Below are 26,578 nucleotides of genomic sequence, written 5' to 3'. Positions count from 1 at the left end.
AAACTGGATATTCAATTGTGTTTGGTTGTAAATGCAACCAAATATCAACACTTGAAGGAGATGTATCTTCTGATTGGATAGTTCCATCTGTGCCACTGACTTAGTCTGGCTTTAATTCCAGTTTGTCTACAAATTAATAACTGACATGTTGGATTCATGTCTCATTAATCTAGGTTAAAGAATAGGACAAAATCACATCAAACTTGAAATGCACTTTAAATAAAGTTTGATCTGATTTTAGTACGTCACTAAAGTGACATGGACACATTTTGATTGGACTGTATTTGTCTTCTAATGTAATCACAGAAAGCGTGTATGTTCAAGATAGCATGCAAATGTCACCACTCTGTGGAGATCTTTACATTTGCTATAATAATCTGTGCTGAATCTTCAACAGCATTGTTCACTTACACTATGTATTTTTAATGTAATCACAAATGCATTAGGTTGTGTTAATAGATGAAGCACAGATATTGTAAGTTGTTGTATAAATACGCAATAGGCCCTATCTGATACAAAGTATTCCATGAATGTTGTTGTGCTTTTAAATGGTTGAAAGCGTAGTGATAACACAGTGAGACTTCAACAAACTTCTGGCTGTCTTTTTGAATGGGTGAATAAAGGTTGAAGTCTCATTGATCAACATCTCAACCCAATATAATCCAAATATCCACGTTGAAATGACATGGTGTGCCCAATGGGACATCTCTGGGAGGAAAATGCGCATATTGTTTTTATGCGGATTTTAGAATATGAAAATCGCATGAAAATCTGTCAGCTATTGGATGGAGACCTAGCTGGTGACTGCAATGGGTTTAGGCGAGGTAGCCAGAGAATGTGCATGGATTTTCATTAAAGGCTGGCCTGGTACAACTTGATCAACGTGTTCCGCTCCCTTGGTGTCAACTTTTACGCATTAAAATTGTCAGAGGGAATATGATGTTGCAAGCAATGGAATACTAAGGAGAGCTCAGTGTCCAATGACATCTTAAAGAGTAGAATACCTTTTGAATATTAACTATTTTGATGTTCTGGGCAACCAATGGACCCTCGGAAAAGGCCGGGCATGCTAATGTCAAATTGACAGCTGCGGAATTGGAATCCAGCAACAGCATTGAGCCAGCAGGAGGAATGGGTTCGGTTCTGGCTACAATGTTGCGCAGCTGTAACCTAACTCTTGTTGTGGCTACTTCGAATATCATGAATATCAAAGACTGAAGTAACTTTAAAATGAAAGAATATATGCAGAACATTTAGCCGTACTTGGATACTAAATAGAAAGGAACGGGTGAAAAACGATCGAAGAAGAGTCAAAGAGCAAGGAGAACGATGTACGGAGCGTTTTCTTTCCCAATGACAGCGGAGCGCAGACGGAATAAGGAGCGCCTTGAGGCGAGTTTGGCCGGTATATGTGAATTGGAGCTACTGAAACAGAGCCAGGAATGCCTAGTGCTCAGCGCCCTCTCCATCCGGGACTCTGTCCCTGGACGCCCGGCATGGGGCAACCTCCAGCCGACCCGGCCTTCTCCCGACACAGCCAACTGTGCGCTGGAGGACTTGAGTTATAGGCGCCAGCCGGTAAGACTTTCGTATTTTACTTAAAATTGCATATTAAATCCATAAGAAAACATTTTCGTATCGATCTAATTCATAGTTTCTTGTTGAACATTTAAAAAATTAATTTGCTATTAGTGCGTGGTTATGCTTTTCGTGCTATTTTAATGAAATTGGCTCATAGCCTAGTGTATCTGTGCTGAATAACAGTACCATCACAAATGTTGACCCGACACCCACATAGTGTGCTCAGAGCGCGCGAGACCATTTAAGGCAAACTTGGTGTATTCTACGCTTGTGTTTTTTCATTCCATTGTCTATTAACGCTGTTTCGAAAAATATGTTCACCTGGCTATATTTTCGATATCAAGTCTTGTTTTGAAAAGGTCGGACCGTGCCCACCATCATACTGTAGCATCGACCCTGAAGGTTGTTCATAGTTTCGGGGATAATCTTAGTGTCCACCATTGGTCGGGACACCTGTCAATTATTTATCTAGCCTACTCGGTAATAATCCTATAATGAACTATAGTATCTCCATATCTTTTATTGTGTTTTACAATTCGTATTTATCTTTCTGATTATTATTTATTTAGGCCTATTGCAGGTTATCTCCTGGCTGCTTTTTAAAGAGACATTGGCCGAATTCTATGAATTACCTAGGCTTAATTAGGTATGCCTAAAACACATGTTAAAATATTTTTAGAAGTTAAGATATTTGTGCAGTCATTGCACAGGCAGTTGTTCATTGACCAAGCAATGTTGCCCGGCTACCCAGACTCCTTGCTCTGGAAATACACTGCCATGCCCATGGATATTAGTTTATTCTCAGCAATAAGTCTTGATCTGACTACCTTCCCTACCCTTCACCAAATGAGAACACATTCGGGGCCATCTGATTGGTCCAGAAACCGATGGGTTGGGCCAGAGCCAGAATACATGTAGGTAAATTGGCCGTTTGAAAATTATCCTTGCTATCAAGGATCCTTGGGACATCCCTACCCCATTGAAGTTGAAATGTAAAATGGTAAGGGTTAAGGTTTTCGAGTTTGGTTCTCTGTGGCTCAGTTGGTAGAGCATTGCACATACAACTCCAGGATCGTAGGTTTCGCGACCCACTGAGGCCATCAATATGGAAAATGTATACATTCATGATTGTTAATCGTTTTGGCTAATAGTGTCAGCTAAATAGCATATGTTATAGGTAAGGGTTATAGTTAAGGTCAGGGTGAGGGTAGGGGTTAATGTTAGGGTTTAGGGTAGGGACTTCCCAAAGATTCCGGATAGCATTGGCCGTTAGAAAATTCGTAATTAGCTTTGATACTCTGATTGGTTAGAGACGATCCAATCGCTGATGACTTTGTACAAGCCCCTCTTGCCCCTTGTCACCATAAAAGTGTTGGGAAGATCAGCTCTTTTTACTGACTCTGGAATTTTCGACTAGTTCAGTCGAAATAATAAATCTTTCGACGCATTTAGTTCATTTGTGTCAGTAATGCCCAGAGCACACAGGACCCCCTACCGGCCAACGATGAACTGAAAACTTGAAAAACCGAAAGAGTCTACAAGCCTCTCGTTCACATGTCCTTCACCATAGGGGGCTTATTGGAGCTGTCATTTGTGATGGAGACTTGTAAACGTGGGCTTTAATAAACTATTTACATTTGATTGCTAGTCATACAACAAACATATTTTTTTTAGACATTTGAAACGAGGTCTGGTTGTGGCCGCAACCTGACTAGATGTTGAACGACTCTTGGCGGAGTGCATCGCTTGTCTGCCGTGAGGGTGATGAGCACAATATTGTCCGTAGACTTCAGCCACCCAAATGGTTCGTTCTCGAGTTCCAGTCTGTTGAGCAGAGGCCGTCTATGTTTTGCTTCTACAAAGCTGTGTCTATAATAACATTCAATATTCAATTCATTGCATTCATTCTTGCACCACGCGATCAACTCTCAAGTCTGTTTCTTCTGTCTGCTGCTGGCAGCATGATCTATTTTCCCATCGTGCAGGTGAAATGAACAACTTAAATGAAACGGGTCACTCAGAAAAACAAATCATGACTCTCGAATCAGTAAAAAGAGTAGTTAAAAAAGAACAGATCGTTCATGAACTGCACATCAATTACATCACAAACGACTTCAATGGATTGCAGTCTCAGACTAAAGTATGTTACAAATGACAGAGCAGGGGAAGAATGTGCTGTGAGTTGTCAGGCTATAAGTGCTGTACTTGATGAAAGTGTTGCTATCGACCTCATCGTGGTCTTGGGTGGTCTCCTTAATGCATGGATTACAATAGCATTGGTAAACAAACAAGACAGGACATATTTTCTCCATTGATTAAATTGGTGATATGGGGATAATCTGGACATGGCTTAGAAAATTTGCCACAGGCTGCTAAAATAAGAACCATATATATATATATATATATATATATATATATTTTTTTCCCCCTTTTTCTCCCCAACTTCGTGGTATCCAATTGTTAGTAGCTACTATCTTGTCTCATCGCTACAACTCCCGTACGGGCTCGGGAGAGACAAAGGTTGAAAGTCAGGAAGCCAGCCACACCAATGTGTCGGAGGAAACACCGTGCACCTGGCGACCTTGGTTAGCGTGCACTGCGCCCAGCCCTCCACAGGCGTCGCTGGTGCCAGATATCCCTACCGGCCAAACCCTCCCTAACCCGGACGACGCTAGGCCAATTGTGCGTTGCCCCACGGACCTCCTGGTCGCGCCGGTTAGGGTGCAGCTAGCGCTGCAGTGCCCTTAAATTAACCATTGCGCCACCCGGAAGGCCACTGAACCATATATTTATGTTAAATACAATTTACTTGCCTTTTAGCTTTCCATCTAATATAGACTGAAAAACGACACGCATGACTTGCACACAACCCCTATATAGAGGTCACTTTAAATCTCTGTCTCTTTCTCAGTCGCTTCGGGCCACTGTGTGAAGAATAGCCACAGATTAACTGGAATATTGATAGGCCATTGCTCTTGTGTTGTTCATTTTGCATCATTCGGTGCCCCGGGTGGTCGAGGTTTGCATTCCATTGGTCCACATAGTGAATCATGCAAAACAAACTCACTCAATGATCACCTTGTGGGCAATTTGGTTAGGCGCTAATGCTTGAAATATTTTTGAAGGATTGTCTTTGTGGGTTTTAAACAATAAATTCTTCAAAATGTTCATTATGTGGACTATCCAGTATGACTATCTGATGATTTTATATGACTATTTCTACATAAAAGAAAGATATTGGGCCATGCCGTTTCGGGGCCCAGATTAAGCCTAATCCTAAAAAGCATGTTCACCGGAGATTCTCAATTTTAATTCATGTTTGTCCAATGCTTAATCAGCGCAGCACAAGTTATTCCTGGCCCACAATATATGCACCAAGCAAAAGATCGGCAATCACAATTTCTCCAAATGCTTTCCTACATGTTACAAATCCATCATTGGGAGCAGATCTCCAATGGAGGAGCTTTTCATTAAGTTACGTATAGGTCAATCAATAGGGAATAAGGATTTTGCCATCTGACCTCCTCCCCACACAAAGGGCTGTGCATCCCAAATGGCACCTTATTCGCTATATAGTGCACTAATTATGACCAGAACATATGGGGCTCTGGTCAAAAGCAGAATGTAAGGCATAGGGTGTTATTTGGGACACATCCAAGCTGACCCATTGCAGATAGCCTGCTCTTAGACCAGACCTCACATCTATCTGATTCATAACCAAACAGTGCTTGATTCTCCTTCTGTAGTGTGATAAAGATAAGGCAATAACCAGGGCCAGTTGTAAGGGACTGCTGTGTGTTTGTTTGTGTGACCGTGTGTGTGGGCATGTGTCTGTGTGTGTCACAGGAGAAAGTTGAGTGTGTGTGAGGAAGATGCTGCCATGTGGTTAAGGTTGGAGGTGTGTGTGTGTGCGTGCCATGTGCGTATGAGTTTGTGTGTGTGTGTGTGTGCGTGTGTATTTGTGCGTGAGCAGACCCTCCAGGTTTATTCCTGAGGCAGTGGTGCTGACAGCCATCTTAAAACAGACAACAGCTGGGAAATCACATATGGTCCCCATTTCAGAGGAGAAGTGTGTGTTTGTGTGTGTGTTTAAAAGAGAAACCGGATGAATGTGTTTGTGTGTGTATATGGAGGGGGGATTGGAGGACAGATTGTGTGTATTGTATTTGTGATATCTAATCAGTGCTGCTATGTGATATCAATGTATGTGTGGGAATGTTATTCAAATAATATGGTTGTGTGTGTGTGTGTGGGCGCACGCGTGTGTGTGAATGTGCATGTGTTTGTCCTCCCATTAGCAGGCTGTACTGTAAGCCCCCCCATGGAGTCTCTTGCAGCTGTGTGGCCATGTGTCACCGGAGCTTCTCATATTGTGACACTCACACTCTACTCTAATGTTTAATGTGTGTGTGTGGGTGGGTGTGTGTGTTTGCGTAGCCTGTGTGTGTTGTGTGTTTCATGCCTAGCTGTGTTGGGTAAACATTGTGGAGTGTCAGGCGAGTGTGTGTACAGAATCAAAGCAGTAAAGCGAGAGAGAGAGAGAAGGGGGGTTGTTGTCACTTCTCTCTTGTTGTGGGGTCTCTAGACACACTCTGGGGTGAAGTTTCCCCTAGGTACACATCTAGGATCAGATTCCCCTCCCCAATCCTAAACATAACCATTAGTGTCTATGGACAACTTCACCCTACTCCCTCTACACATCGTTCCAGGGATGAGGGGAGTGGGTAGAAGCACCAAACCACTGACGTAGGGTCAGATCTTTTTCCATTCCCCTGATGGTTTGTATAAGGGAGTAATCTGATCCCAGATCTATGGCCAATGACAACCTTGACCTCGAACCCTCCCCCATCTCCAACCTCCTGAAAAGAACCCCCATGTTGGCTTGAGGTGAAAATACGTGCAGCACAATTATGGATCTCCTCTATCACCACCACCACTACCCCCCAGCCCCACGGAGGCCGACTACCAACCTCAGTACCCAGCTTCAGGGCTCCCTGCTAGGCTTCGCTGAGCAGCAGGCTTCCTTCCCTCCCCTGCTGGGAGTTGGAGAATAAAGCAGGGGCATAATTAGCCGTACTCAGTGCTGAGAGAAGCTGTTAGCGGTTGTTAGCAGTGAGCCGCGATGCAGGCTGTTAATAATTGATGGGAACAAAAGGTTTAATTGCACAGGAATCTTGCCTGAAGAGAGACATAAGTGGAAGCCGGGATGAGGAGTGTGTGTGGACTCGAATGGATTATGCTTGTGGGTGTATTGTAGCTGGGTAGAAAGGGATAGGAAGTTGTAATGGATTGTAGTGCTGGTGTCTGTCTGTTAGGGTGAGTGTTTTTGGGGGTAGTGTGAAAGGGAGAAAAAGGGATAGGAGAGGGCTGAATAATTGATTAAGGGAGATGCTTGTGGAGATTGATTTAGTGTTGCTCTAAGGGGATTGCTGTGTGACTTGCCTTCAATCTCTCTCACTCAGTCGCTCCTCCGAACTCTCTCTTTCTCTCCTTCTTTTTCTCAATTCAATTTCAATTTAAGGGGCTTTATTGGCATGGGAAACATATCTCCTTTTTTTTCTCTCCTGTCCTTTTCCCCTCATTTTATTTTTCTCTTTTTCTCTCCCTCTCTATCCCACTTATGGAGAAGGCATCTCACTTTGTTGCCGTGACAACGCTAGGGGTGTTACGTCATTGGGTTTACCTAACAAGCTTAAGGTTGTGTCCCAAATGGCATCCTATTCCCTTTATAGTGCACTACTTTTGACCAGGGCCTATGGGGAATTTGTGCCATTTGGAATGCACAGTTAGAGTTGATTTTACTTTGGGTGCTTCCAGCAGGCCCTTTGGGGGCCCCCGTCATCAGCAAACACAAACACACCACTGTGATTTGACCTGTCAGAGGGCCCTGCACAAAGGCAGCGTGGCCTCCCGCATACTCACACACACTATACTGCTCCACACCGCACCACACCACAGCACACTGCACAGTGTGGGGGCTTCTGTTTGAGCTGGATGGTTTTGTGCCCTCCAGTGTGGTCTGTATGCACGTGCGTGTGATTGAGCGAGAGTGTGTGAATGCGGGTGTGTGCACACTATTGAACAACTCACAAAGCAAAAAACTCTATACAGTTAAGCACAATGTGGCTTCATTCAGCTGCACCACTCTGGAAACTCAGTGTACACGCCCCCAATGGTGCCATATTCCCTATATAGTCCACTCCTTTTGACCAGGGCCCATAGTAACCCAGCAATATAATACTTTATTAAAGGATAAACCCACTCCAAAACGATATTTTGGTATTTTGTTCATTAATCCACACACTGTTGATACAATCCCAAAATGTTTTGATTGTCAGCAGTCAAGTTTTCAAGATATTTTACATTCAAGAAGCAATATGAAGCAACTTGCCACATCATCAAGATGATGCCGAATGGGAAGGTTTGAGGCCCTCAGGAGAGGTACTAGGAGTTAGGCTTAGACTCCCAGAACTTGCAGGAAGAATGCATCTATGTTTAATCACTTTTTAAAGAAGCCTTGAATCATTTAGACTAGTGAGATGAAATGTGTGGGAGGTAGGGGAGGGGGAGAGAAAGACGCTTTACTGTAACTCAAGGCAATTGCTGTTTATTAATATGTTTTAGATTTTGAGCCTTTTCAGCGTTAATAATGATGGTATTGGGAAACAAAGGTTCTAACGTTGAATTTAGCGTTAAGATTATTTTGGGAAACCGGTCCCAAAGCTACTTACAGGCGCAATTAGGGTTAAGTGCTTTGCTCAAGGGCACAGTGACCGATTTTTCACACAGTCAGCTAAGGGATTTGAACCAGTGACTTTTCAGTTATTGAACTAACGCTCTTAACCGCAAGACTACCACAGCCTTGTGCGTGTGGGGTGCGTGCGTGCGAGAATTACCTGAGTTAATGTCATGCATGCGCTGGATAAAAGGACCTGTGTGTGGGTTTAGGAGCAACTCATGTGAGACCGCATCGGTTCAATAGGCACTTGCTTCCTTTATACACACACACCTCACAGCCTCTGTGTGTAATCCCTAAAATCAAACCTCTGTAAACCTTACACAGGTCAAACTACAAAGGCTCTGGTCCTACGTATGTCCTCGGATTAACACTCCAAGTGCACCAGTCAACTCCACGTACAATCCATTTAGTTCACATGGAGAATAGGGAAGTGTTCCCCTGCTCTAGCAGGCTTTTGTTCCAGCCCAGAACTATCTGTCGTAGTACTAAATCAAATCAAATTGTACTTGTCACATGTGCCAAATACTTACAGTGAAATTCTAAGTTATGAGCCCCTAACTGACAGTGCAGTTTAAAAAAAATACGGATAAGAGATAAAATTAACAAGTAATTAAAGAGGAGCAGTAAAATATACAATATATACAGGGGGGTGCCGGTACATAGTCAATGTGCGGGGGGTCACCGGTTAGTTGAGGTAGTATGTAAATGTAGGAAGAGTTCATTAAAGTGACTATGCTTAGATGACAACAGAGAGTGGCAGAGGTGTGGAGAGGGTAGGGGGGCAATGTGAATAGTCTGGGTAGCCATTTGACTAGATGTTCAGGAGTCTTATGGCTTGGGGGTAGAAGCTGTTTAGAAGGATATTGGACCTAGACATGATGCTCCGGTACCGCTTGCTGTGTGGTAGCAGAGAGAAGTCTAAAAAGTCTAGAAAGTCTATAACTAGGGTGGCTGGAGTCTTTGACAATTTTCAGGGCCTTCCTCTGACACCACCTGGTATAGAGGTCCTGGATGGCAGGAAGCTTGGCCCCAGCAATGTATTGGGCCGTTCACACTACCCTCTGTAGTGCTTTGTGGTCGGAGGCTGAGCAGTTGCCAAACCAGTCAGGATGCTCTCGATGGTGCAGCTCTACCTTTTGGGGATCTGAGGACCCATGCCAAATCTTTTCAGTCTCCTGAGGGTGAATAGGTTTCGTCGTGCCCTCTTCACGACTGTCATGGTGTGCTTGGACCGTGTTAGTTGGTGATGTGGATGTGATGTTGGTGTTGGTGATGTGGAACTTGAAGCTCTCAACCTGCTTCACTGCAGCCCCATCGATGAGAATGGGGGTGTGCTCCGTCCTCTTTTTCCTGTAGTCCACAATCATCTCCTTTGACTTGATCACGTTGAGGGAGAGTTGTTCCTTCTATGCAGGTGGGAAAGGGCAGTGTGGAGTGCAATAGAGACTTCATCATCTGTGGATCTGTTGGGGCGGTATGCAAATTGGAGTGGGTCTAGGGTTTCTGGGATGATCGTGTTGATGTGAGCCATGACCAGCCTTTCAAAGCACTTCATGGCTACAAACATGAGTGCTACGGGTCGGTAGTCATTTAGGCAGGTTACCTTAGTGTTCTTGGTCACAGGGACTATGATGGTCTGCTTAAAACATGCTGGTATTATAGACTCGGACAGAGAGAGGTTGAAATTGTCAGTGAAGGCACTTGCTAGTTGGTCAGCGCATGCTCTCAGTACACGTCCTGGTAATCCGTCTGGCCCTGCAGCCTTGTGAATGTTGACCTGTCTAAAGGTCTTACTCACATCGGCTGCGGAGAGTGTGATCGCACAGTCTTCCGGTACAGCTGGTGCTCTCATACCATGTTTCAGTGTTATTTGCCTCGAAGCTAGCAGAGAAGTAGTTTAGCTCATCCGGTAGGCTCGTGTCACTGGGCAGCTCTCGGCTGGGCTTCCCTTTGTAGTCTGTAATGTTTTGCAGGCCCTGCCACATCCGACGAGCGTCAGAGCCGGTGTAGTACTTTTAAAAAACATTTTTATTTCACCTTTATTTAACCAGGTAGGCAAGTTGAGAACAAGTTCTCATTTACAATTGCGACCTGGCCAAGATAAAGCAAAGCAGTTCGACACATACAACGACACAGAGTTACACATGGAGTAAAACAAACATACAGTCAATAATACAGTATAAACAAGTCTATATACGATGTGAGCAAATGAGGTGAGATAAGGGAGGTAAAGGCACAAAAAGGCCATGGTGGCAAAGTAAATACAATATAGCAAGTAAAACACTGGAATGGTAGCTTTTCAGTGGAAGAATGTGCAAAGTAGAAATAAAAAGAATGTGGTGCAAAGGAGCAAAATAAATAAATGAATAAAATATATACAGTAGGGAAAGAGGTAGTTGTTTGGGCTAAATTATAGGTGGGCTATGTACAGGTGCAGTAATCTGTGAGCTGCTCTGACAGTTGGTGCTTAAAGCTAGTGAGGGAGATAAGTGTTTCCAGTTTCAGAGATTTTTGTAGTTAATTCCAGTCATTGGCTGCAGAGATCTGGAAGGAGAGGCGGCCAAAGAAAGATTTGGTTTTGGGGGTGACCAGAGAGATATACCTGCTGGAGCGCGTGCTACAGGTGGGTGATGCTATGGTGACCAGCAAGCTGAGATAAGGGGGGACTTTACCTAGCAGGGCCTTGTAGATGACATGGAGCCAGTGGGTTTGGCGACGAGTATGAAGCGAGGGCCAGCCAACGAGAGCGTACAGGTCGCAATGGTGGGTAGTATATGGGGCTTTGGTGACAAAACGGATTGCACTGTGATAGACTGCATCCAATTTGTTGAGTAGGGTATTGGAGGCTATTTTGTAAATGACATCGCCGAAGTCGAGGATTGGTAGGATGGTCAGTTTTACAAGGGTATGTTTGGCACCATGAGTGAAGGATGCTTTGTTGCGAAATAGGAAGCCAATTCTCAATTTAACTTTGGATTGGAGATGTTTGATGGTATTTGTAGGTATTTGTACTTGTAGTTGTCCTCGTATTCTAAGTCAGAGCCGTTCAGAGTAGTGATGTTGGACAGGCGGGCAGGTGCAGGCAGCGATCGGTTGAAGAGCATGAATTTAATTTTACTTGTATTTAAGAGCAATTGGAGGACACGGAAGCAGAGTTGTATTGCATTGAAGCTTGCCTGGAGGGTTGTTAACACAGTGTCCAAAGTACGACTCGATCTAAGTCCTGTATTGATGCTTTGCCTGTTTGATGGTTCGTCGGAGGGCATAGCGGGATTTCTTATAAGCTTCCGGGCTAGAGACCCTCTCCTTGAAAGTGGCCGCTCTAGCCTTTAGCTAATTTTTGATTGTAAGCAGGAATTAGGAGGATGGAATTATGGTCAGATTTGCCAAAAGGAGGGCAAGTGAGAGCTTTGTATGCATCTCTGTGTGTTGAGTATAGGTGGTCCAGAGTTATTTACCCTCTGGTTGCACATTTAACATGTTGATAGAAATTAGGTCAAATTGATTTAAGTTTCCCTGCATTTAAGTCCCAGGCTAATAGGAGCACCGCCTGTGGGTGAGCGTTTTCTTTTTTTTGCTTATGGTGGAATACAGCTCATTCAATACTTTCTTGGTGCCAGCCTCTGACTGTGATGGTATGTAAACAGCTACAAAGAATATAGATGAGAACTCTCTCGGTAGAACTCTCTTGGTCTGCAGCTTATCATGAGAAACTCTACCTCAGGCGAGCAATGGCTCGAAACTTCCTTAAGATATTGTGCACCACCTGTTGTTTACAAAAATACATATACCGCCTCCCCTTGTCTGACCAGACGCCACTGTTCTATCCTGCCAGTACAGCGTATAACCAGCCAGCTGTATGTTGATATTGTCGTCGTTCAGCCACGACTCTGTGAAGCATAAGATATTACAGTTTTTAATGTCCTGTTGGTAGTTTAATCTTCCCAATACCTCATCCATTTTATTGTCCAAAGATTGCATGTTTGCGAGCAGAATTGAGGGGTGTGGGGGTTTATTCGATCGCCTCCTACTCCTCAGAAGGCAGCCCGCCCTCCAGCCTCTCTTTCTCCGCCGCCTCTTCACGCAAATAACTGGGGTCGGGGCCTGTTCCCGAGGGAGTTGTATGTCCTCCGCCTCGGTCTCGTCGAAGTCGTGAAAAAAGAAAAAGGATTCCGCTAGTCTGTGGTGAGTAATCGCAGTCCTCATGTCCAGAAGTTATTATCGGTTATAAGTGACGGTAGTTGCAACATTATGCACAAAAATAGTACAAAGTTAATTAAGTTACATACAAAAAAACACAATCGGTTGGGGGCACGTAAAACATCTGCCTTCGGCGTCCGGCGTCATTATTACCCTGATAACCCTCAAATTAGTTAGTGTTCATCAATCACCCTCTCTAACATCTTTACCCTCCCACTTATTTTCCCTCCTCCTCGTCCTCCTCCACTTCAGCAGTTAGAGTTCCTCTGAGCACAAAACCTGACTCAGTCTTACCAGAGAGAGAAATGGTGGAGGGGGTAGTGAGAGACTGACATCCCAGGGTGGTATGTTTACATCCCTTGTTCCCCCCCCCCTCTTCCCTGAGGTTGTTGGACCACCCCTGCCCCTGACTGGAGTGGCGGGGCCTGCTCCTTGTCCTATGAATCGCTCCACTGTGGAACCCTGGAGGGGAGAGAGGAAGGGGGAAAGGACAGGCCACTAGGGTTATAGGAAGGGGGTGACAGTTTTGGAGCTGACATTTTGTCAGAGTGATTGACACATGGATTTAACAGAAAAAAAATGAATTTGTGATGAAAATATACATCTCTCTATTTAATGCTGTCTTGATCTCTCTCTCTTTCAATTGAACTCAAAAAAACCTTATTGATTTAGAAAGTTAGAGCACTTACATTGTCAAAGCAAACACAAAACAAGGATGGTTGGGTAAGACAGGATGATCTTTCTCTCTTCTCTCTCTTATCTGTTTCTCCTTCTCTCTATTTACATCTCTCTCTCCTCTCTTTCTCCCCAACTCTTCCTCTCTTCCTCCATTTCAGCCTCTACCCTTTCCTCTTGCCCTTCTTTCCAGTAAGTTCCCCATGTTTAGCTGGATGGATCAGCATGCCTGTGTTTTCACCCCACAGCTCCCCTGCTTTTATATGGTACTTTTTACTGGGTGAGAAATAGCTGATTCAAACAGGGATGCCCAGTTCGTTCTCAGCTGCACTGTGGAAACCTTCCCCACTTCATCAGATGTTTGGCTCCCCTGGCGAGTCTAACACCTGTGTGTGTGTGTCGTGTGTGTTGCGTTGTAAAATGTGTTTGCATTTGACATGTACAATGTGTGCAGGTGTGTGTTGTCAGTGTCAGCCTGTATGCCCACATACACCTGACATCAGCATAATTCCCCCTCTCTTTCTCCTCTGTATAAAATATGGCACATTATTTCTGCCATATTACCCAGAAGGCTTTTCTGCCTTCTCAGCTGGTGGAACCATGCCGATGTTATGAGCCAGCAGTGTGTTTTTGTGTGTGTGTGTGTGTGATTCAGCAGGGATTAAAACCTTGCTCCCACTATCTCCTCTCGGACATTCCTAGAAAAAGTAAGTAATCTCCCAATGCTGAATTTGTATTTTTTATCCCTCACCTGAACCAACAAGATGTGTATAAGCTGTCTTTCAGAACAATCCTAATGGTTGAAAAGCGATATATTAGCTGATTAGAACAAGTTAAGTGCTAGAAATCAGCTCTTTACTGTTCAATGTGTATATGGAAACTTTTAGATTTGGTCTCAGATCATGGTAAGCATGTAAGGTTGGAGAAATCAGCTTACTCTGTACACATATAGGGTTGAGTTGTGTCCCTCATTTGCCCTCTCTCACTCTGTCTACCCCCTCTCTCTTTTTCTCTCTTTCTCCCTCGCTTCCCTGCTGTGAGCATTTCGGTAAATGGACGCTCGATTGGTTGATTGATTATGCAATTTATTTATTGATTGAGTAAGAGATGCTCAAGGTTTGCCCCCTACAATGCTTCACTGAGAGATTTGAGAGTGGTTGTCTTGTATTTTACTCCCCCCTCTCTCCCTCTCCCTCTTCTCTCTCTCTGGTTCTCCTTCTGTCTGTAATATATTCGGTACTGCTGTGCCGCTCATGGGGCGAAGGCTGAGGCCTGTTGTTTTGACAGTTTTAACCTCCTCCAAAGCCGATGCTGTTCCCATCCTTCACCAACCATTTGTTTGAGAGATTTGGCAGAGGCTTTGTGTGTGTGTGTGTGTGTGTGTGTGTGTGTGTGTGTGTGTGTGTGTGTGTGTGTGTGTGTGTGTGTGTGTGTGTGTGTGTGTGTGTGTGTGTGTGTGTGTGTGTGTGTGTGTGTGTGTGTGTGTGCATGCGCAACCGCAAATGTATATCCTTGTATCTCAGTGTACATCTGCCTGTGGGGGGAATGACGTCTTACTATTCCACTGTTTTGTTCATTAAAAAATATATTGTCACATAGGTGCAGTGAAATGTTGTTTTACAGGGTCAGCCATAGTAGTACAGCGCCCCTGGAGCAAATTATGGTTAGGTGCCTTGCTCAAGGGCCCATCAACCGATCTTTTCACCTTGTCGGCTCGGGTATTCAAACCAGCTACCTTTCGGTTACTGGCCCAACACTCTATACGCTAGGCTACCTGCCGCGTGTTGTAATAGCAGTCATCAAATGTGAAGGTTGTTTGCGATCTGGCATTGTCTCTGGCTTTGTTTCTGACCCTGGGAGATGAGACCGTGTGTGTGTGTGTGTGTGTGTGTGTGTGTGTGTGTGTGTGTGTGTGTGTGTGTGTGTGTGTGTGTGTGTGTGTGTGTGTGTGTGTGTGTGTGTAGAACAGTCTCTAACCCTGATTCTATTTCTCTCTTTGTGTTCCAGAACAGTCTACAGTGTAGTCCTTGGGGTCTGATGGCATCTCTGGAGCAGCAGGTTGGAGAGATGAGGGTTAATACAGCAGATAACGCAGTGGAGCCCCCGACTGACGTGGTGGACAATCGGCCCCGCTCAGGTAACATAACACTACACAAATTGGACCCTTGAGTATGGTTGCAAAATTCCCAGGTTTTCCAGATATCACGGTTTCAAGATTCCTGGAACAGGGAATAAGCAGGAAATCTGGGAATCCTCCAACTGGGATTTCTGGAAAACCTGTGATGGTAAAGTTACCAGAATTTTGAAAACTTTTCCGTAAGCCATTTGTTCAATCTATCATCTTTCTGCGAAACAAAACCTAGCCATTGTCGGTAGTATGACAGAAAGTGTAAATTATGTGATCTATTATGTGTAACAGGGGTGGTTGTGTGATGAGGATCCTTACCCAAGACGAGAAGACTTGTGTTAGCTCCTATAAGCTAAACTACAGGACTGTTTTGATAACACAGACTGGAACATGTTCCAGGATTCTTCCGATGGCATTGAGGAGTACACCACATCAGTCACTGGCTTTAAGTGCATCAATAAGTGCATCGAGAACGTTGTCCCCACAGTGACTGTACGTACGTACCCAAACCAGAAGCCATGGATTACAGGCAACATTCACACTGAGCTAAAGGGCAGAGCTTCCACTTTCAAGGTGCGGGACTCTAACCCGGAAGCTTACAAGAAATCCTACCATGCCCTGCGACGAACCATCAAACAGGCAAAGCGTCAATATAGGGCTGAGATTGAATCATACTACACCGGCTCCGACGCTCGTCTTATGTGGCAGAGCTTGCAAACTATTAGACTACAAAGGGAAGCACAGCCGGGAGCTGCCCAGTGACACGAGCCTACCAGATGAGCTAAATCAATTCTATGCTCGCTTCGAGGCAAGCAACACTGAGGCATGCATGAGAGCATCAGCTGTTCCGGACAACTGTGTGATCACGCTCTCTGTAGCCGACGTGAGTAAGTCCTTTGAACAGGTCAACATACACAAGGCTGGGGGGCCAGATGGATTACCAGGATGTGTGCTGACCAACTGGCAGGTGTCTTCACTTATATTTTCAACATGTCCCTGATTGAGTTTGTAATACCTACATGTAAGAAGCAGACCACCATAGTCCCTCTGCCCAATAACACAAAGGCAACCTACCTAAATGACTACAGACCCGTAGCACTCACGTCTGTAGCCATGAAGTGCTTTGAAAGGATGGTAATGAATCACATCAACACCATTATCCCAGAAACCCTAGACCCACTCCAATTTGCATACCGCCCAAACAGATCCACAGATGATGCGATCTCTACTGCACTCCATACTGCCGTTTCCCACCTGGACAAAAGGAACACTTATGTGAGAATGCTATTCATTGACTACAGCTCAGCGTTCAACACCATAGTACCCTCAAAGCTCATCACTAAGCTAAGGATCCTGGGACTAAACACCTCCCTCTGCAACTGGATCTTGGACATCCTGACAGGCCGCCCCCAGGTGGTGAGGGTAGGTAGCAACACATCTGTCACGCTTATCCTCAACACTGGAGCTCCCCAGGGGTGCATGCTCAGTCCCCTCCTGTACTCCCTGTTCACCCATGACTGCATGGCCAGGCACGACTCCAACGCCATCATTAACTTTGCAGATGACACAACAGGGGTATGCCTGATCACTGACAATGATGAGACAGCCTATAGGGAGGAGGTCAGAGACCTAGGCGGGAGGTGCCAGGAAACTACAGTGGACAACAGGAAAAGGAGGACCGAGTATGCCCCCATTCTCATCGACGAGGCTGTAGTGGAGTAGGTTGAGAGCATTAAGTTCCTTGGTGTCCACATCACCAACAAACTAGAATGGTCCAAACACACCAAGACAGTCGTGAAGAGGGCACGACTAAGCCTATTCCCCTTCAGGAAACTAAAAAGATTTGGCATGGGTCCTGAGATCATCAAAAGGGTTTAAAGCTGCAACATCGAGAGCATCCTGACTGGTTGCATCACTGTCTGTATGGCAATTGCTCGGCCTCCGACCGCAAGGCACTACAGAGGGTAGTGCGTACTGCCCAGTACATCACTGGGGCTATCACCGCCTTCCATCCAGGAACTCTACACCAGGCGGTTTCAGAGGAAGGCCCTAAAAATTGTCAAAGGCCCCAGTCATAGACTTTTCTCTCTACTACCGCATGGCAAGTGGTACCGGAGTGCCAAGTCTAGGACAAAAGGCTTCTCAACAGTTTTTACCCCCAAGCCATAAGACTCCTGAACAGGTATCAAATGGCTACCCGGACTATCTGCATTGTGTGCCCCCCCCCTATAACCCCCCCTAACCCCTCTTTGCACTGCTGCTACTCTCTGTTTATCATATATACACAGTCACTTTAACCATACATTCATGTACATATGTACATACTTCCTCAATTGGCCCGACCACCCAGTGCTCCGCACATTGGCTAACTGGGCTATCTGCATTGTGTCCCGCCACCCGCCACCCACCACCCGCCGACCCCTCTTTACGCAACTGCTACTCTCTGGTCATCATATATGCATAGTCACTTTAACCATATCTACATGTACATACTACCCCAATCAGCCTGACTAACCAGTGTCAGTTTGTAGCCTCGCTACTTTTATAGCCTCGCTACTGTGTATAGCCTGTCTTTTTACTGTTGTTTTATTTCTTTACCGACCTATTGTTCACCTAATAATTTTTCTTGCACTATTGGTTAGAGCCTATAAGTAAGCATTTCACCTGTTGTATTCGGCGCACGTGACAAATAAACTTTGATTTGATTTGATAAGCTAATGCAGTGAGCTTGTCACTTGTAGTGAGCAGGACACCCAGCTTCCAACCCAGTCTGTCACATATGCATGGTAGTGAGTAAGTAAGTCAAGGTACTATTCACACATAGCGGGGATAGGCCTAACCATGAGCCTGCTCTAGTTCCAACCCTCCATGCTCTAGTTCCATCTGTGCACATCACCATCTGATGCTGAGGCAGAGAGAGAGATTACCAAGGCCCATCTCGTTTCTCTCCTCGGCTCAGAGGCTGACATCATTATATGAGGTGGTTTGGTAGCCTGGCAGCAACAAAAGCAGGCAGACACGTCTGCTCTATTTTAGAATGGTAACTTAAATTACCCCACAGTGGGCCTATTACTGCTCCACATAGCTATCTCACCCCTATCTCACCTCTAACTCACCTCACTCTTACTGTATAGTACTGTATATTTCACAATAGGTCTGTGTCGTTTAAGATGAGGGAGGACGATAATAATGTTTCTGACCATGGCCTTATTTCTATTACAGCATATTGGTTGACTGTCATTCATATTCCATTCACCCAGCTCAATGTAACATTGATTGGTTTTAGCTACTACATGAAACTCAAATTTTCCATTTACCCATCCTGTGGGTACTACAGCCTAGCCTATGATTGACATGTTGCAACTTAGGTGCACAGGTAGCGAGAAATTTGAGTAATCAAGGTGACAGACAGTGAGTGACACATTCAATACCGCCTTGCACACTCTTGCCTGCATCTAGCTGATCTAGGGTGTGATAATTCATCAAACGTTTCAAACTAGAGTTTCTATTGGAAAAATGCAGGTATGTTTATCCCCGTTTCGTTCTGTTTGCTTCCGTGTAAGAAGGTTTTTCAACAGAATCGGCGGTATGAATACACCCATGATCAAACGCAAACACAATTCACTGTCACAGTGGCCACATACAAACATCATGATCACTTTGATCATTGTAGCTATAATCTTTCTCGCATTTATGCGCTCTCCTCCTCTCATCTTTTCCCTGGCTTGGACTTCAGTGCACAACACATCAGCTGTCTGTAACCAGGCGAAAAAACCTTTCCAAGCCAAACCTTCATATCATAACCGCTAACTGCTACACAGCCTACATCATTATCACCATTATTAGCTAAAGTCATAGTCAACATAGCTACTCGTAGTAAACCCGCTACAATCATGCAGTACAGTTAGTAAGCAGTGTTAGCAGTTACATGGGTGAGCCGCAGGTGGCAATAAATTAATAAAACCAAAAGCTTACCTTGACTTGGAAGAGTTCCAGTGTTGGATAGCCAAAGCGATCTAGCGAGCATCCCTCACTGTTTGAGACGGGTGTTTGAGTAGGCTAAACTAGCTAGCTGTTTTCGCTAGCGAAGCGAAAGTGAAAAAAACGTACAACAAAATAGCTCTCTCCCCCTCTCTTTTGAAGAAATTCATTTGTTCAAAACTGTTCAACTATTGTCTTTCTCTCTCTTTGAGTCAGCTATTCACCACATTTTATGCACTGCGGTGCTAGCTAACGGTAGCTTATGCTTTGAGCACTAGATTCATTCTCTTATCCTTTGATTGGGTGTACACCATAATCAGTTCATGCTGCAAGAGCTCTGATAGGTTGGAGGGCGTCCTCCGGAAGTTTTTGTATTGAAGTCAATGTAGCCAGAGGATGACGGAAATTAGCTGTCCTCCGGCTACACCATGGTGCTACCCTACAGAATGCTGCTGAAGGCTACTGTAGACCTTCATTGCAAAACAATGTGTTTTAATCTAATATTTGGTGATGTGAGTGTATTTAGTATAGTTTTATCTATAAAGGATAACTTTTTTAAATATTTCACTATTTTTATTTTTACGAAATTCACTGAGGACGATGGTTCTCCCCTTCCTCCTCTGAGAAGCCTCCACTGATATTGAGGGACTGTCTCGGGCTGCGCTGCTTGTGTTCTTTGTGAATCAAAGCAGGAAACAGTTCCAAAGCCCACATTAAGTTGATAAATGCATTCAGTTTTCCGAGGGAGCATTTTTGCTGAGAGTTTAAAATGACTTGGCTTGAAGAGCTGTAAGCCGTCCAACGAAAATGTACTTTCAGCTCCCGCCGAAGATGCCAGGAGTATAAAATCCACGGCTAATATTGGGTCAATTACCTCAAAGTATGCACAGCCAGCTGGCGATTTTTTTTAAAGATTGAGGATGGCACATTGAAAAACACTTTGAGAAGCCTTGAGAGTTTAAAAAAGGAAACATTGAGAGGCATCAAATGCCTTGAGGAATGCGTAAATGACTAACCTGCCGTTCACTTTCAACATGGAAAAACATTGGGATACAAGGCCGCAGTATATCTGCTAACAGTCCTGTCTTCATAACGGAATGTTCATCAGCTATAGTCACACACAAATAAATGCTGTGTGAGTCTTTTTTTTTTGCTGTCTTACTCTTTTGATCCAGACCTGACTACCAGCTCAACTTTCTGTTGTCGTTATTTTTGGGACCCACATTTTTATCTTGAGAAAGACGATAATAAACAAAAAAGGAAAAGCTCACTAAAAAGATTATTATTCAATCTATAGAGAGGCCAATATAAGAGGGACCCACCCGCCTACAGCTGACAAAGTTTCAAAAGTGGCAGATACAAATGAAAATGGCAGGTTCTTTCTTTTCAAATCAGTTAGTGTTCCGGTTCATAAGAAAAGTAAACAATATAATGTATGCATACCCAATAACTATAGAAACAACCATCCACAGGAACTACAGACTGTTGCACTTGCATACCAGTACTCCCAAATCGTCATTTGGCTGAGAAGTGACTGGTATTGGCCCTGTGTGGCACAGTTGGTAAGAGCATGGAGGTAGCAAAGTTAAGGTTGTGTTGGTTAATTTCCCGCAGGGACCTCATACACATACGAAAAATGTATGCGTTCACTGTACTGTAAGTCGCTTCAGATAAAAACATCTGTTAAATTGCATGCATGTGTTTGCAGGATTCTATGAGCTGAGTGAGCACCTGTCTCCTATGGGTCTGTCGGATTCCTCTGTGTTTGGAGAGCCCTCCCCCAGCACTGCCCGAGCCATCCGCATGGTCTACGCCAACGACAGGCCCAAATCAGCCGGTAAGTGACGACACACGCACACACACACACACACACACCAGTGGAGGCTGCTGAGGGGAGGACGGCTCATAATAATGGCTGGAATGGAGCAAATGGAATAGCATCAAACACATTTTTGATATAGTTGATACTGTTCCGCGTCTGCCATGACCACGAGCCCGTCCTCCCCAATTAAGGTGGCACCAACCTCCTGTGACAAACACACCATGCAAATGCAGTAAAAATCAATATAGCCTACATACCTAAGCGAAAAATTCAATGGATTTTATTTGTGTTTTTTATTCAGTTTCAATAACGTCACAGTTGCTCAGCAAATACATTTACCCAGATATATAGCAATATCCATTTATATTCTTGGGCATCTGTTTGATTAGGTCAGACCGCATAGTTACTAAATGTATATTAGTCCACATAGACAGTGCAAGATGGCAACAATGATGCCAAGCTGGCACTAAGTCCCCCACAGAGCAGCGGCCAGCAGAAGCACATTAGAGCCAGACGCCATCAGACTCAATCAGCGCTCTCAAATAGCCCAGACTATAACGAGTTCTGGACGCGCGGCAAAACAAACACAAACCCATTTCTTTGGGTTGCATTAAAGCGAAGGACCTATACTAATGGATTCTCTTCTACTTGAGTTCCCCTCCGTAATTGGCTTCTAGCTATTAGATTAGGAAGATGTTCTCTTAAAGGTACACATGTTTAAGTTGTATAGTATTGCATTGTACTTTTATTTTCTGGACAATGCACTTCAATATCAAAGTTTGGCAGATGTTTTGTCAAGAAACCAGGCATGGGATGTGGACATATCTGTATCTTGGCATGATACTACTTTTGAGGTCTGAACAAACTTTAGTTTTGGAGTGTAATGTCCATTTAAAATCAGTGGCCCACATGGCATCCTATTTCCAATACAGTACATTAAACAGGGAATAGGGAACTATTTGGGACACAATGTTTTGTATAAGGGACATCTTGTGCCCAGTGACATAGATAAATGAGGGGACTGGTTGTGCTGGTGGAGGGGTGAAAGGAGAGTCTGCTTGTTCTGGCTTTGATGTGTAATTGCATCAGTGGACTGTCCTGCCGTGATTATGTAGAGGCCTTGATTATAGTCATGGGATTTAGACATGGCTGCCGTGTGCATACTCAGTCGGAGAGAGAAAACAGAAAGAGAAAAAGACCCACTGTACCACGTTAGAGACACACGCGCACACACACACACACACACACACACACACACACACACACACACACACACACACACACACACACACACACACACACACACACACACACACACACACACACACACACACACACACACACACACACACACACACACACACACACACACACACACGATGCCAGACATAAATCAGGATACAGGAGACAGTAATATGTTAAAGTGCAGGTTAGTTTGTCTGGCCTTGACTGTGGATAGCTGATGTTACTTAAAGGAATGCTTCCCAGTGGGAAACAGGCAGACCAGCTTAGGGAAGACAGAGGTTGTGTCCCAAAATGGCACCCAATACCCTTTTATAGTGCATTACTTTAGTCTGACATAGAGTTGAGTAGAGCCCCGGTGTCCTAGCTCAGCTGTTTATTCTATCTGTGTGTAAGGATGATTCAACACTGTGTCTGCGCTGCTACGCGCTCTGTTGAAAGTAGTGCACTCATTAAGTGATAATGCCCTAGAAGCCGTGGTTTGGAGGATATATTGGCACGGGTGTTGTTTGACCCGGGATGAAGTCGAGGGCATTTTATACAACAGTATACCAACATATTAAAATAATGATTGACATATTTTCATTTAAACATTTATTTTGATTCATTTATTCATGGTATGTTCTTCCTTCCATGAAACCAACACAATTTAGGGTTGCTACCCAAGGCGGCTGGTCATTTTGGTTCGATTGGCATTGCTGCCAGCCAAGCCATCTGGTTGTTCATTCTATTGGCATCGTTGCCAGCCAAGCCGACTGCTCATTAGTTCTATGCGTTCTATGCCAAGCTAGCCTAGGCCCTAGCTATCTAAGCTAAATGGCTGGAGCAGATATTTTAAAAATACTTTCATTTGAAGAAGAAAAAAAACTTTCATTTGAACTGATTTTACTCAATGAATGTTGTTATCCCCGCAGCTGAGCGAGCTAGCTAGTTAATGTATGTTACTATGACAACCAGACCAACTTGTTGTTTGTCTTGTCCGTACACTTCCTATGATGAGGTGGAAATCAAAATGTTAACAATGTTGCAAAGGTCAGAGAGGCAGTCAGCAAGGTTTGTGCGCATTTCCGCTGTTGAAAAACAAATGTTAGGCTTAAAGAAATGGGAAATAATGTCCAGATGCTTTTATTATTATTTTTTTTTACAGTGGATGAGCTCATAGGACAGTAGATTCTCATAATTTTCCCCCCACCAACATTAACCAACATTAAGGCTATTGTCTATATGTGTATTTCACCAATCAACTGCATTACAGTTACAAGCAACTTTGACTACCAACACCAATTTATGTATGCTAGCTATGCTACCAGCTTATTCGAACAGGAGTTAGCATAGCAGTCACTTCTTCTAAACCTGAAAAGGTTATTCTAAATGTTAGGCAGCGAAAACAGCCAAATATTATATCCAAATCGGAGTTGAGTTACCACATTGTGGACCTGCTACGATACATCAATCATGACTGGTATCCATATTTGTTGAATGTGCGCCAATCCAGTGTCCTTCTTCTATACCCCACGGTCTGCGTTCCATCGACCTCTTTACCGCATCTATGGGGTGCCTTTTAGAACACAGCCTGTATTCCGTCTGTAGCCGTTGGCCACAATAAGCAGTGTCCGGTGTTCCTGCAGCTGTGTGTATTGTACTCACAGCTAGGGCTACATCCATGGTCCGTGGTGTATGTTTGCTCATTCACATTAGTGGGTTTGTTTACCTACTTCCCACGACCTACCCCGTTTAAAATAAAACGGTTCCAAAAAGGTAATTCAGCAGTCCACATTGGAGAACCCTTTTTTGGTTCCATGTAGAACCCTTTTTGGTTCTAGGGAGATCACAATTGACCGGTTGGTGACGACTATGAGGACACTCGAAGAACCCTTTTAGGTTCTAGATAGCACCTTCTTTCTCCGAAGAGTGTAAACTGAATTGAATTAAATACATTTTCTTAATCTTAATTAACATTTTAAGGGGTTTAGGTGGATCAGGTGACAAAGCTGTTTTTTTGTTTTTTTTACAGATGCTCTCGTTCCTTTCCATAGTGCGCCAACAACCATTGATTTGTGCGTTTTTGACAGTGATTACAAAATCACGCTTTAGACGCAGCCTTAGCCTATGTCTGTGGGGTTCTCTCTATTGCTGTGTCACAATCCCAAATCTTTTTGTGTCTGATTATAACCGTGTTACTGGTTCTGTTTTCCAGGGGAATTCTTCGGGGCCAATCGGGACAGACAGCCAGAATCTGGGTCCCGCCCCACAGTCCCTCGCTCGTTCTCAGCCCCCTACCCCACCCTGGAGGGCATCGCCGAAGGGGCTAGTGAAGGGGAGGGGGAAGATGAGGCCTGGCCCTGGGACACCAGCAAGGGGCCTGGAGGAGTGCTGGAGCTGGGGGGAGATACGGTGGAGGGGGAGCCCACGGAGGAGGACTACCGCCAGGCCCAGCGTGTGGAGACCTACATCCTGGGTTTGATCCAGCGCCGTGCCCTGCCCCTCCGGCCCTGCAAGCCCCGCACCAGCCTGGGTCTTCACGAGGCCCGCACCGCCATCACCGTGGCCCGCCAAAGCAGCGTTTGCCGCAAGGAACCCGATCCTCGGCCAGCTACTGACTCCATCCCTGACCACCACCCCCACTCCAATCCCCACCACGGCACTGCTGCGGTTTCCCCAGCAGTTACGAGCATCCCCCTCCATCCTGGGCCTGCCGCAGCCTGGACCAGGAGCCTTTTGCAGTCATGGCCCTGGTCCCTGAGGACCCCCCTCACCACCACCACCAGCACCCCCACCCCCACTACCCCCAATCCAGGCAGACCCCCCTGGCCAACACCTGCTCTGCCTCCCTGGACTACCCCTGCGGCGAAGCTCCATCCCAGGAACCTAGCAGCAGTGAGCCCGACTCACCCCAGCAATTCCACAATGGCTACCCGGCCCTGCCCCCATTGCGCTCGCCTCCTCCGCCAGACGAGCAGTTGGTCAACGCCCAGTATATCCCTGCCCAACCATTCCGGGCCACCACCACCAGGGCCTCTGCACACTCCCACAAGGGGCCCAAACCCAGCCGGGGCACCTATTATCCAGAGAGAGGCTCCCAACAGCAGCCGGCCCCACAGCAGCTGCAGCAGACCAAGTCTAGAGCCGCTGCCAAGAAGTGTCGCTTCAGTGAAGAGAGGGACAGGGAAAGGGAGAAGGAGAGAGAGAAAGAAAGAGACAGGGAGAGAGAGAGGGACAGGGAGCGAGAGATGGAGCGGCCGGGAGGCTCCAAGAAGCTAGGAAGACGGGCCTGCAGGTCCCAGTCAGAGAACAGTCTCAATGGGCAGAGGGGGGTCCCTGAACGCAAGTACAACACGGTGGAGAGAGACGGGGGAGGGTCAGGGAGCAGCCGCGGGAGCCAGTCCAAGGGGAAGAGGCCCCAGCCGGGCAGCGCCGGCTACCGCCGCTGGCGCTCCACCCTGGATCTCAGCCAGGATGAAGCTGAGCAGCCTCCACAGCCAACCCCAATGCCCCCAGCCGACCATGGCTCCAGGCGCATCCGCAAACCCAGGCCCCCACCTTACACCTATGTCAACCCCCTGCCCGATCATCATTCCCACCACCCCCATCTGGAGTACCTGGACCGGGATCGTACGTACCTGTGTCGGCCCGAGGAGGGCTACACGCACCCGGGGCAGGGTGAGTCTGAGTCGAGTCTGAGTGAAGCCGACACGCCAGCTTCCAGCTCGCTGTCCAGCGATTCAGACGAGAGCGGCGGTCTGGTGTGGCCCCAGCAGCTGCCCCCTCAGCTCTCCTCCCCCACGTTGCCCTCCGCCCCGGCTGGGGCCCCCCTGCAGCCCAAAGCCTTCGTCAAGATCAAGGCCTCACATGCGCTTAAAAAGAAGATCCTGCGCTTCCGCACAGGCTCCCTCAAAATCATGACCACCGTTTAGAGCGCTACCCTGCACCAGTGTGGAGAATCAGCAGTGGGGATTAAGACACTTTAGTGACTCTCGCTATACATGGTTTCCTTTGAGGAGTAGCACTGTCATTTTTGGAGAACAGCGGATATATAAGACAGCAAACATAACTCAGTGCACTGCCTAACATGCATACATAGATTCTTTAGCTTTCAGTGCAGCCTTCACAGGCCTCAGATCTGCCAACAACTCTCCTGAACACAGAGCTGAGCCTGAGCTCTAAACTCTGATCTCTGATCAGTGCAGCTTTTTGCTGTTGCCTGAGCCCA

The 26,578-nt window shown here is 45.6% G+C and overlaps 1 protein-coding gene across 1 annotated transcript; it reads left to right on the top strand.

Annotated features, from left to right (window-relative positions):
* The first annotated feature begins 974 nt into the window (after nucleotides 1-974).
* On the top strand, nucleotides 975-26,288 carry LOC118390915 (dapper homolog 3-like). Its single transcript, XM_035781721.2, has 4 exons — nucleotides 975-1,578; nucleotides 15,203-15,332; nucleotides 21,013-21,141; nucleotides 24,566-26,288. Exons 1-4 carry the CDS (start codon nucleotides 1,330-1,332, stop codon nucleotides 25,627-25,629), a joined length of 1,572 nt encoding a protein of 523 aa, XP_035637614.2. The 5' UTR covers nucleotides 975-1,329; the 3' UTR covers nucleotides 25,630-26,288.
* The last annotated feature ends 290 nt before the right edge of the window (nucleotides 26,289-26,578 follow it).

The sequence above is a fragment of the Oncorhynchus keta genome, chromosome 12 (assembly GCF_023373465.1).
Source record: "Oncorhynchus keta strain PuntledgeMale-10-30-2019 chromosome 12, Oket_V2, whole genome shotgun sequence".
NCBI lineage: Eukaryota > Metazoa > Chordata > Actinopteri > Salmoniformes > Salmonidae > Oncorhynchus > Oncorhynchus keta.
This window is presented reverse-complemented; position numbering and strand designations above follow the sequence as displayed.